The following is an 11,102-nucleotide window of genomic DNA, read 5'->3' as shown; positions in this document are numbered from 1 at the left end:
ATTAAGCAATTCAAAAGCCAGATGAGTAAATAGCAAGGTGAGTAAATCCACCATAATCAAGCAACAATAATATTCAGTCTTTAAAAAGGAGGAAAGCTTATCCTTCTCTCATAGCCTTAATTTGAGTCTTCCAATTGATAAAAGTTGTTCTACACAGCAATCTCACATGATCACAATGAAAAACACAATGATCAAGAAGCTCCAGCTTTCTTCCTCATTGGCGACTGACAGCACACAGCTCATGAGCTGAAGGGGTGAGGGTGAAGCCCACAACTGGTGTCAGATCCAGTTCATCCTCTGTGACTCCGGGTGGAGGAGTGAAACAAAAGCGCTGGAGGAGAGAGGTGAAGAAGAGGAAGAGCTCCATCTTAGCCAGACTCTCTCCGAGACACATCCTGCGACCTGCAAGGACAAAGTGTTGCAAAGAGTTAAACTGGACCTTGACTAGCAACTGGGAAAAATCTGTGATCCCTAAAATACAAAAGTCTGACAAAGTGGTTGTACCTGCAGAAAAGGGCATGAAGGCGTCTCTCTTGATAAATTTACCCTCCTCATCCAGGAAGTGGGAAGGGTTGAAAGTGTGTGGGCTCTCCCATTCACTCTCATCATGCAGGACAGAAGTAAGCAGAGGAAACACAGTAGTTCCCTGTAGGCCAAAGACGAGAGCAGGGTGAGTCGTATAAAATCTTTGAACCAAAGCACGGTTTTAAGAACATATCTAACAAAAACAAACGTGTGTAGATTTGGATTGATGTGGGCAACTGACCTCTTTGATAAAGTAGCCCTGGAAGGTGACGTCTCGGCTGATTTTGTGAGGAACAGCCATGGGGACAATGTTGGCCAGTCTCTGTGACTCGTGGATGACAGCATCAGTGTACGGCAGGTTCTTCCTGTCCTCTACTCGAACCTGGCGGCTTCCTATCACCCTGCTCAGCTCCTCCTGGACCTGGTCTGGATGCACGTGCAATAGGAATTAAATCTGATGAATATGTGATTTAAATTTCATGTTAGCAGAGACGAGCATGTGGATGTGTTTCTGTACATTGAATATCAGGGTACTTGGCCATGAAAAGTAGACACCACTGAAGAGTATTTCCTGTGGTATCAGTTCCAGCTGCAAAGAGATTCATCACACTGTAGACCAGGTTGTTATCATGGTAGTGAGAATCCTTGATTTCAGACGCCTTGTATAACATACAGAAAAGAGGGATTATACTTAATGATTTATTGTTATCAGTCTAGGAGTGGATTCACTGGCATTGGACACCTCACCTCCAGATTTAGCTTGCGCGTCAGGAATGCATCAACAAAGCATCTGCACATATCAGGGTTCAGAGTCTCCTTCAGGTCTGCTATTATGCTGTTTGTGTCCTCCTTGTTTCGCTCCATATTCTTCATCACATTCCTCCGATTTTTAAGAAAAGGGCCCAGCCAAGGAAACAGGTTGTACATCTGTAATGGAGCACAGTACAAACAACTTAATTGAAAGCCATGAGATGAGATGAGAAGTCCAGGTTGATTTTATTTGATCAATGTTTTAGTTTGGTTGTTATTTGAATTAAAAAAACAATTTGGTGATGCTTTCTTTTACAGTCATAAATTCAAAATAATTCTGTGATGAACTATTTAATTTGGAAGTCTACTAATCGCACCTATAAGTAAATTAAAAGGTAATAAAATATGGGTAGCGTCCAATTGGTACTCTTTCAAAAAATTTATTATTCCTGATTCCTAATGTGACCAAGAGAGTCTTTTAGTCAGTGCATGCAAAAATGTCCAAATATAAATAATGAACAAGAATAAATAAAGAAATAAAGTTTCCAAAAAACATTTAAATACGCAGTCCTTTCAAGGAAATTCCTATAAATCTATTAGGAAATTACAAAGCAGTAAAATAAGGTGTTAAATGTTTAATGGACTACACATTATGGATCACTACAGCAATATAATTAATATTTAAGCCTTGGGTTAACAAGTCTTTAATAAGCATCAAAATGTGAACTTTTCTTGTAATCATTAAGTCTGTCTCTCGTACCAGGATGGAAGCTGATCCTGTCAGATGGATGGACTCGTGTTCTCTGTCCACCATAGCTTGGAAGGCAGCGTCTTTGTATTCAAACCTCTTTCCAAACACGATAGCTGATATAATATTTGAAGCCGCATAACAAAGTATCCGGGTGTTGTCGAAGGCTTTACCTGAGAGAGAAAAGGTTATTGGCAACAGTTAGATAGAAAGTGTGAGGTATTTGAGGGACTGCTGTGTAAACCTGTGAAAACATGTGCTGTGCTTTAGAGGAGATAATGTTACCTTCATATTGTTCAAATTCTTCAATCAGGTAGTGACATTCCTCAATAATTTTCCCTTCACTAATCCTCTTGCCCATCCCAAAATCTCTCAGCGTACTTAGAGCAAAACGCCTCATTTCTTTCCATGAGTCACCATTGGAAAGTAATATGCCTGGGAAAAAAAGTGGTCGGGTTGTTGAGACAAGGACAAAAGCAAGTTACTGAAAAATAAAACTTTCTCTTACCATGTCCTTTGTTGAAATCATAGAATATGGGAGTGATCTCTCTGTCTCCAAACTCTTCAGCGTGGTTTACCAGAGCCTGTTTGACTGTCCTGTATCCAGCCAGGACCACCACCTTCTTAAGTCCAAAGTAGACTGTGAACACGGGTCCATATTTTTTGGACAGCTAGAATAGTCAGAGGCAGATAAAAGGGCATATACTGAAAACACATTTGCATAAGTGAACTATCAGAGCAATAGAAAGAATCAAATTGTTAAAGATAAACAACACATTTCTCACATCAAAAAGAGAGCTGTCGAGTTTCTTGAGATCCACCTGAAGCAAGTTACCAAGCAGGGGAAGAGGTTTAGGACCAGGGGGGTCCCTCTTCTTCTCTTGGGAGCTGACGCTGGAGTAAAAAAGATGGAGGACCAGGAGGCCAACAATGGCCCCCAACAGGGAGATTGAAGTGGAGGACTGGAAAAGATCTTCCAACATGATCCTGCAGTCACCTGGACCTGGACTCCTTCTAGGGGGCACAAACGTTTTCACTGAACAGCTATTTTCAAATTTAAATGAAGGGGTAAATGTCGGGTTGTTCCAGCCAGGGCTTCCTGTTTCTTCCTTTCTATAGAGATGTTACCCTAGCCACCTCTCTGGGTGAGATAGATCAAGAGTCCCCACCTTCTTTTAGAAAGGGTTGCACCAATCGCACCGCGAATCACACTAATCACACCTCTTCAGTAGGTACGAATGAACAGATTTAATCAAACTGTCAATCATGATTAAGCGATTCACATGCAAAATCTGTAAAATACAGGTGTAAAATTACAAGAAGAGAGTGAGAAAAACAGGTTTTTGAGCCATGGATTGATATGTAAAAGCTTAAAGCCTGAAAACCCTAATTACAGCTTTTTCCTCAGGATACAAAGACAACGTTGAACAGAATGCATTAGCAATAATACGTTATAAATAAATAAAACGTTAAGTTCTGGTAGGCGCTCCCTTTAGTATTCGCTGACTTTTACGATCGCAGAGTGTGTGCATAAAGGGCTGAACTCAATCTCGCAGGTTTTGATTTCCAAATCCACCTTTTTTTAGGAGGTGAGCCACCAGAACAATGTTGTTAATTTCTTCTTCATTCCCCAGATGTAGGCGATGATTCGATGATGGAAGGAAACTCCGCTGATACTGACTTTTTACATAATATTGTTTATTTGCATCAAAGATCAGGATCAACAGGCAGACAGACTGCTGCCTCGAACACTGTTCAAGCTCGTCTTTTATACCTTTAGGCATACATGGGGTCCTACTACAACACACAAATCTGTAATCTTCTGTTCCCCATCTAGGGGTCAGGAAAAGAGACCTCTCAGAATGACCTTTCACATACCTTAACCTCTCAGAGATAACCTTTCACATACCAAGGAAGACCTCGTCTAAACAGCAATACATCTTATCTTCATGGGGCCCCAACGTCTGTTAATTGTTTACCTGGAACATTGCATACGTGGCAACTTTGTACTGCATATCATTGTCTGAAAAGACTACTTTTATGATTAGTATCAAATAATACACATCAACAACAACAGACATTAAATCTCTGCCTTGCGTGCATTGAGTTGTAAATGGAAACGGGTTAAGCAACTTTTGTAGATCAACCCATTTTAATTTCATATTGTATCCCAATGTGCTCTGGGAAGCACTGCCACGACTCTTTAATGTTACTGGTTTCTCTTTATTTCTTGACCATGCCCAAATAACCTGGGCTGCAATGACTGAACACCAACCTGAAGACTGTTGGTATTAAAAGTGTCCAAAGGACCTATGTGCTTGTGCCCGTAATCTGTAGCTCTGCTACATTACGTCTTCGGCCAAACCTGGTCAGGTGCCTTTCACTGCGTGACAAAGTCAGACTGAACCTGCTCCTGACCAGGTTCAGTCTGACTTTGTCACGCAGTGAAAGGCACCACACATTGATGGCTGCTCTGCAGTCTGGTCGGGTGCAGCCAAAAAAGAAGAAGATCTAAACTCAAAATAACTCAGAATAAAGCTGCAAGGTGGTGGGTGGAGTAGTTAGCCGTGCAGCTAGCGCTCCGCTGGCTCTCGGTTGCCGGGGTAAAAACACAAAGTCAAACACGCCATGAGAGTACATCTAAGCAACACATTCATTTAATGGAATATACACATGTAATTACATAGTGATGTTCTCATCAAGACTTTTTACGTGTGTTATACAGTTGTGCTCATAAAATTACACACCCTGGCAGAATTTGTGAAATATTGTTCATTTTTTCAGAAAATATGTTTGATCATGGAAAAACTTTTCTTTTATTCAGGGTTAGTGGTCAGGCGAAATTATTTATTATCACGCAGTTGTATTTGCTCTTTTTAGATCATAATGACAAGTTGAATCACCCAAACAGCCCTGATCAAAAGTATACATACCCTTGAAGTTTTGGCCTGATAATATGCACACAAAGTTGACACAAACAGGTTTAAATGGCTAGTAAGGGTAACTGTCCACACCTGTCACCTGTTTGCATGTAATTACTGTCTGTGTATAAAAAGTCAGGGAGTCTCTGAGCTCTTGACAGACCCCTGCACATTTCCTCTAGTGCTGCACTGACTTTGCTGGATTCTGAGCCATGGGGAAAGCAAAAGAACTGTCAAAGGACCTGCGAGAGAAGGTAGTTGAACTTTATAAAACAGGAAAAGGATATAAAAAGAAACATTTGAGAATGCCAAACAGTAGTGTTCAAACTCTGATTAAAAATATAAATAAGGGGTTCTGTTGCCATGGTCAGGCAGACCAACAAAAATTTCAGCCACAACTGCCAGGAAAATTGTTGTCACAATAAGAAGACAAATGGGCTGCACGGTTGAGTTGCCAGAAGAAAGCCATTACTACGCCAGTGCCACAAAACAGCCCGCTTACAATATGCTAAACAGCTGCGCATTTCCACCATGACAATGATCCAAAACACAAGGCCAAGTCGACCTGTCTTTGGCTACAGCAGAAAAAAGTGAAGGTTCTGGAGAGGCCATCACAGTCTCCTGACCTCAATATCATTGAGCCACTTTGGGGAGATCTCAAACGTGCAGTTCATGCAAGACAGCCCAAGAATTTACAGGACCTGGAAGCTTTTTGCCAAGAAGAATGGGCAGCTTTACCATCTGAGAAAATAAAGGGCCTCATCCACAACTATCACAAAAGACTACAAGCTGTCATTGATGCTAAAGGGGGCAATACACAGTATTAAAAACTAAGGGTATGCAAACTTTTGAACAGGGATCATCTCAGTGTTTTCTCTATTGTTATGCTTTATTTAATGATTGTGCTTTTTTTTATATGTATCTGTAGAGAATAAAGCTCAACACCATGCATGAATAGGCATTAGGGTGATCTGATGAGAAAAAATCCCATCAACTGGCCAAATCACAGCTTAAAAGCAGTGTGTCCACTCTTTTCTATTTTTTACATACATAAATGTTCATGCTATCAGCTATATGAAGATGCAGGTTCATTTATTGTACTAAAGAACATGATTTCTGCCATTTGCTGCAATATAAGAAATTAAACCCTTGACAAATTACAATCAGCATGTAAAACAAGGTGGTAAGCGTGCAAGTAAAAAAGGCACACGGTTACAAGCTTCCTCATTGGCGACTGACAGCACACAGCTCATGAGCTGAAGGGGGGAGGGTGAAGCCCACAGCTGGTGTCAGACCCAGTTCATCCTCTGTGACTCCGGGTGGAGCAGTGAAACGAAAGCGCAGGAGGAGGGAGGTGAAGAAGAGGAAGATCTCCATCTTTGCCAGACTCTCTCCGAGACACATCCTGCGACCTGCAAGGACAAAGACATTTACAAAACATTAAACTGCATCATGCTGTATAAAATATCTCTGTAATCCCTGAATAACAAAAACTCGGCAAAGTTGTTGTACCTGCAGAAAAGGGCATGAAGGCGTCTCTTTTGATAAATTTACCCTCCTCATCCAGGAAGTGGGAAGGGTTGAAAGTGTGTGGGCTCTCCCATTCACTCTCATCATTCAGGACAGAAGTAAGCAGAGGAAACACAGTAGTTCCCTGTAGGCCAAAGAAGAGAGCAGGTCTATCATATAAAGTCCCAGAATGAAAGTTTTCAGAGGTGGATGATTTCCAGGAAAAATATTTGGGATGGGAGCAGATTGGAGCACCTAACCTCTTTGATAAAGTAGCCCTGGAAGGTGACGTCTCGGCTGGTTTTGTGAGGAACAGCCACGGGGACAATGTTGGCCAGTCTCTGTATCTCATGGATGACAGCATCAGTGTACGGCAGGCTTTTCCGGTCATCTACCCGGACCTGACGGCTTCCTACCACCCTGCTCAGCTCCTCCTGGACCTGGTCTGAACACACAAAACAATAAATTAATATTCTGTGTCTGCATTCATTTTAACAAGACTAAGAGTCTACAGCCATGCTAGCAACTCTGTTCTATAATGTTTACCATCTTAGTTAGCATGCTAAACATTTGCTAATTAGCACTAAACACAACGCACAGCTGAGGCTGATGGGAATGTCATTCATTTTTGCTGGTATTTAGTCATAAACCAATCATATGACATGCTGAGCGACAGACCTATAGCATGGCTAATCATTACTTTTTTGAGAAATGTTTAGATAATGTCTATAATTTTAATTCAAAAATCAGCTATACGTTTCTTCTTTGTTTGAACTCTTACAAACAAGCAAAATATTCTGTAATCTAGAGAAATTGGGGGATATTTCCTGAAACTAGCTTAAAAATCATCATGACAAAGCACTGTCTATAAGAAAAAGTAAAAAAGACTTAAAATATTAAAGAAAGAGGTGGAAACCACCAGGTTGTCAATGGGGTAGGTTTCGGCTATAGGCCTGCCTCAGAGCCTGTGGAAACACTTTAATTATATTAGCACATATAGTCCTCATCTCTCTGGTCACCTTGTACATGTGGATATTTGGCCATAAGCAGCAGACCCCATCCCAGTGTAGCTGCCGTGGTATCAGTACCAGCTGCAAACAGGTTGGACACTGTAAATATCAAGTTCTTCTCATTGTAGTGAGTGTCCCCAACACAAGAGTCCTACGAGAAAGAACACTCACATATCATTATAAAATAGACGTTTGCAACATTGCGGTTCTTTTTGTTGGATTAAAAACACCAAAGATGTTGTCTTCTTACATCTTCTTTCTGCTTCCGAATCAGAAAACAGTCCACAAGCCCCCTGCATACGTGAGGGTTCAGCGTCTCTTTCAGCTGCTTGATTAAACCTTTGACATCTATGATGTTCGTCTCAGTATTTCTTAATATCAGCTGCCGGTTTTTGACCCAGCCGACCAGCCTGGGAAACATGTTGTACAGCTGTGACGCAACAGTAAAAACAAATTTGATTATTGAACACAATGTTCACCAAATGACAACAAGTAGGCAGAGTTCATAGATAAACTAAGGAAACATGAAGCCTACCAGGATTGGTGCAGTGCCGGCAATGCGTATGTTTTCGTTGGCTCGTCTCACCATGCTTTTGAATTGGGGGTCATTGTATTCAAACCTGCTTCCATACACGATAGAGGAGATTATATTGGATGTCGCATAATTCAGTGGACATGCTGTATCAAAAGGTTTCCCTGTGAAATGACAGCAAGAAAGTATGAAATTACTGAGACATGAAAAGTGCAATATTGTACCAGTAAAACAAACTTCAGGACTTAACCTATAAAAAATGTGAGAGGATTTGACAGTTTATTATTTTCTGTGGCGATCATAATAATGCACTTAAATAACAGACCTTGGGGAGAAAATGTCAGACCTTCTTGACATCATCTGTTATTTTAGTTTTTGTTGTTATCAGAACACCTTGTCATGTATCATCATTTACATATTTTAACTTAATACCTTTATGCTCCTCAAGCATTTGGATCAGATGGCAGCACTCCTCCAAAATTTTATCCTCAGCTACTCTTTTGCCCATCCCAAAGTCTCTCAGGGTGGTGAGGGCAAAGCGTCTCATCTCTTTCCACGATTCTCCATTCGCAAACAGAATCCCTATTAAACATGACATGCAAAAGTCAAAGTTCATCCGTAGCAGTCATGCATATATATATATATATTTCTTTTATATTATATACACTACTCACAAAAAGTTAGGGATATTCGACTTTCGGGTGAAATTTATGGAAAATGTAAAAAGTTCATGCTACAGTGATATTATATCATGAAAGTAGGGCATTTAAGTAGAAGCATGCAATGGTAATTTCTTCATCTCATTCCTCATTTCTGCTCAATGTGAATCGACTTCATGTGAAAGCTGAATATCCTTAACTTTTTGTGAGTAGTGTATTTGTGCTAATGTGTAAAAAATACTGTACATTGAAGATAAAGGAAGGACATACCATGACCTTGATTCATATCATAAAATACAGGGGCAATGTGTCGGTCTCCAAACTCTTCTCCGTAGTTGACCAGAGCCTCTTTGACTGTCCTGTATCCAGCCAGCACCACTACTTTATCGGGTCCAAAGTACACCGTAAATACTGACCCATATTTCTTTGAAAGCTGTAAAAATGTAAGAAAAAAGAGGTAGTGTGTCAGAGATTTTTTTAAAATGTTTTTTCTTTGGGATAAGAGTGCTGGGCTCACCTCACAGAGGGTTCTGTAGGGTCTCTTGAGATCAAGCTGCAACAGGTTGCCAAGCAGGGGAAGAGGTCTCGGCCCTGGAGGCTCCTTCCCCGTTTCCTGGGAGGCGAAGCTACCGGGGACAAAATAGAGGACGAGCAGGAGAGCAACAGCCCCCAACAGAGTGGTGGGACTAGAGAAGAGGAAGAAAACAAAATCCGCCAAAAGAGACATTTCTTCTGGTGTTGACGGTACTCCTCCGACTGAGCAGATACAACATATAAGCTGTTCAATATGTCAATGCCCTTGCAGCTGCAGTGTTAAGTTACTAATCGTCTCCTTTGGGCTCTGTTGGCACAAGTCTCAAAGGTGAAACAGACCTGTCAGACTTGTTTGGCCAGGGTTCAAACCTACATTTTTGAGTTGACCTAAATTCTACAACGAACAGGTTCATACATAATATTTACATTGTTGCTTTGTGTGGGAAAATGTAGTTTTTACCTTTTTGTGACCCCAGTAATCAACGTAGTGTAGTCAGCGTCAATCTGGGAACTGCAACCAACGTGCAAATGCTGTATCTTAAAATCAAGCACATACACCTATTCACTTGTAGGATATAAGATATTTGCCATAAAAAAGCATTGTAGTACTTGTGAAATCAGTCTTATTTTCTTTTGTTTCATTGGACCTTTTTGTTTTATTTACAACCAGTTTGTCTGTAATCTTATGTTTTATTCTTTTCTCTTATTGTAGAACTCTTTGTCTTATCAAAGCATCTGTGTTGTTTTACATCCACTGTTAATCTTTACCTTTTAATTCTGCTGTTTTGTATTTATTTTTGAGTATCTAGTCATTGCAAATAGATTCGAGAAACTTGCTGGAATAATGAGAGCAGGCTCTGGTATTTGCTTCCATTTGCATAGAGCATTATTTAATTTAAAAAGAATAGTGACACATATACAGTTGACCAGTTCAGTTCAATGGTACAGTACAGTACACAATTACAATGATGTAAATTCCCTTTTTAAATATGATACACTGTATTTCAGCATAACCCAATCCTTCATGTCCATATCAGCAGCGCTTTCCATTTTCCCTCAAACTACACATCTAACATTGCAATTGATTCAAGTCATACATGTAATATGAGACATAAACTGTGCAAATACACAAACAAATGTAACATATTCAAAATTAAGAAAAATTAAATCTTTTTAAGATATATTAGCCACATATCCGTGTCTTTCTGGAATGTCATCCTCTACTTTTTTTTTTTCCCACACACACACACACACACACACACACACACACACACACACACACACACACACACACACACACACACACACACACACACACACACACACACACACACACACACACACACACACACGAAGAAAGTGTTGTAAATCATATGAAGCGGTTAATAAAGTTGATTACCTCGAGTGCTTTTTGCTTCCGTGTAAGACAGTAAATACATTCATCTCACGTCTGAAGTCAGAGTGGTTTTTCGAGAGTAGGAAAGCCATACACATGTTCAAATTAATCTGATCGCTCATTCATCCCAGATCACAATATTTATCTTTAACATGGATAAAAAGCAGGAAACTGAGAATGTTTCCCATCAATATGTGTGGATTTTTTTTATTTTTTTGGGGGGGGGGGGGGGTATTATTTTCCAAAAGTACAAACGAGGCTTTGAGTATGCGATAAACTGGGCACGCACATCCAAATGAAACAGGAACAAACATTGCGCTGATCATTCTTCCTCAGACCAAGGCATCTATTTGTACGCAGCGGACTAAGTGAACTTTTACCATCACGCCATTGTTGGGCCTTTTTATTGCATTTCCTGGCGTTCCCTGAAGGAGCAGCTCTACATTGAAGATGACACAGCAGTAAAGTTCGTCCACTGCACGATAACCATCTTGTTGTTTTAATATTTAAGAGCTATA

At 40.4% G+C, this 11,102-nt stretch overlaps 2 protein-coding genes across 2 annotated transcripts; both read right to left on the bottom strand.

The window, feature by feature from the left end:
* Nucleotides 1-214: 214 nt before the first annotated feature.
* LOC139300149 (cytochrome P450 2K1-like) lies at nt 215-3,006 on the bottom strand. Its single transcript, XM_070923150.1, has 9 exons — nt 2,809-3,006; nt 2,532-2,694; nt 2,309-2,458; nt 2,036-2,196; nt 1,273-1,452; nt 1,043-1,184; nt 767-951; nt 505-646; nt 215-402 (listed from the first exon to the last, which is right to left on the bottom strand). The coding sequence occupies exons 1-9, from the start codon at nt 3,004-3,006 to the stop codon at nt 215-217; spliced, it is 1,509 nt and encodes a 502-aa protein (XP_070779251.1).
* Nucleotides 3,007-6,074: 3,068 nt separating this feature from the next.
* LOC139300148 (cytochrome P450 2K1-like) lies at nt 6,075-9,381 on the bottom strand. Its single transcript, XM_070923149.1, has 9 exons — nt 9,172-9,381; nt 8,925-9,087; nt 8,428-8,577; nt 7,999-8,159; nt 7,714-7,893; nt 7,473-7,614; nt 6,714-6,898; nt 6,457-6,598; nt 6,075-6,356 (listed from the first exon to the last, which is right to left on the bottom strand). The coding sequence occupies exons 1-9, from the start codon at nt 9,379-9,381 to the stop codon at nt 6,169-6,171; spliced, it is 1,521 nt and encodes a 506-aa protein (XP_070779250.1). The 3' UTR covers nt 6,075-6,168.
* Nucleotides 9,382-11,102: the final 1,721 nt, after the last annotated feature.

The sequence above is a fragment of the Enoplosus armatus genome, chromosome 17 (genome assembly GCF_043641665.1).
Source record: "Enoplosus armatus isolate fEnoArm2 chromosome 17, fEnoArm2.hap1, whole genome shotgun sequence".
NCBI classification, from domain to species: domain Eukaryota; kingdom Metazoa; phylum Chordata; class Actinopteri; order Centrarchiformes; family Enoplosidae; genus Enoplosus; species Enoplosus armatus.
The sequence above is the reverse complement of the archived record's forward strand: the minus strand, read 5'-3'. Positions and strand labels throughout refer to the sequence as shown.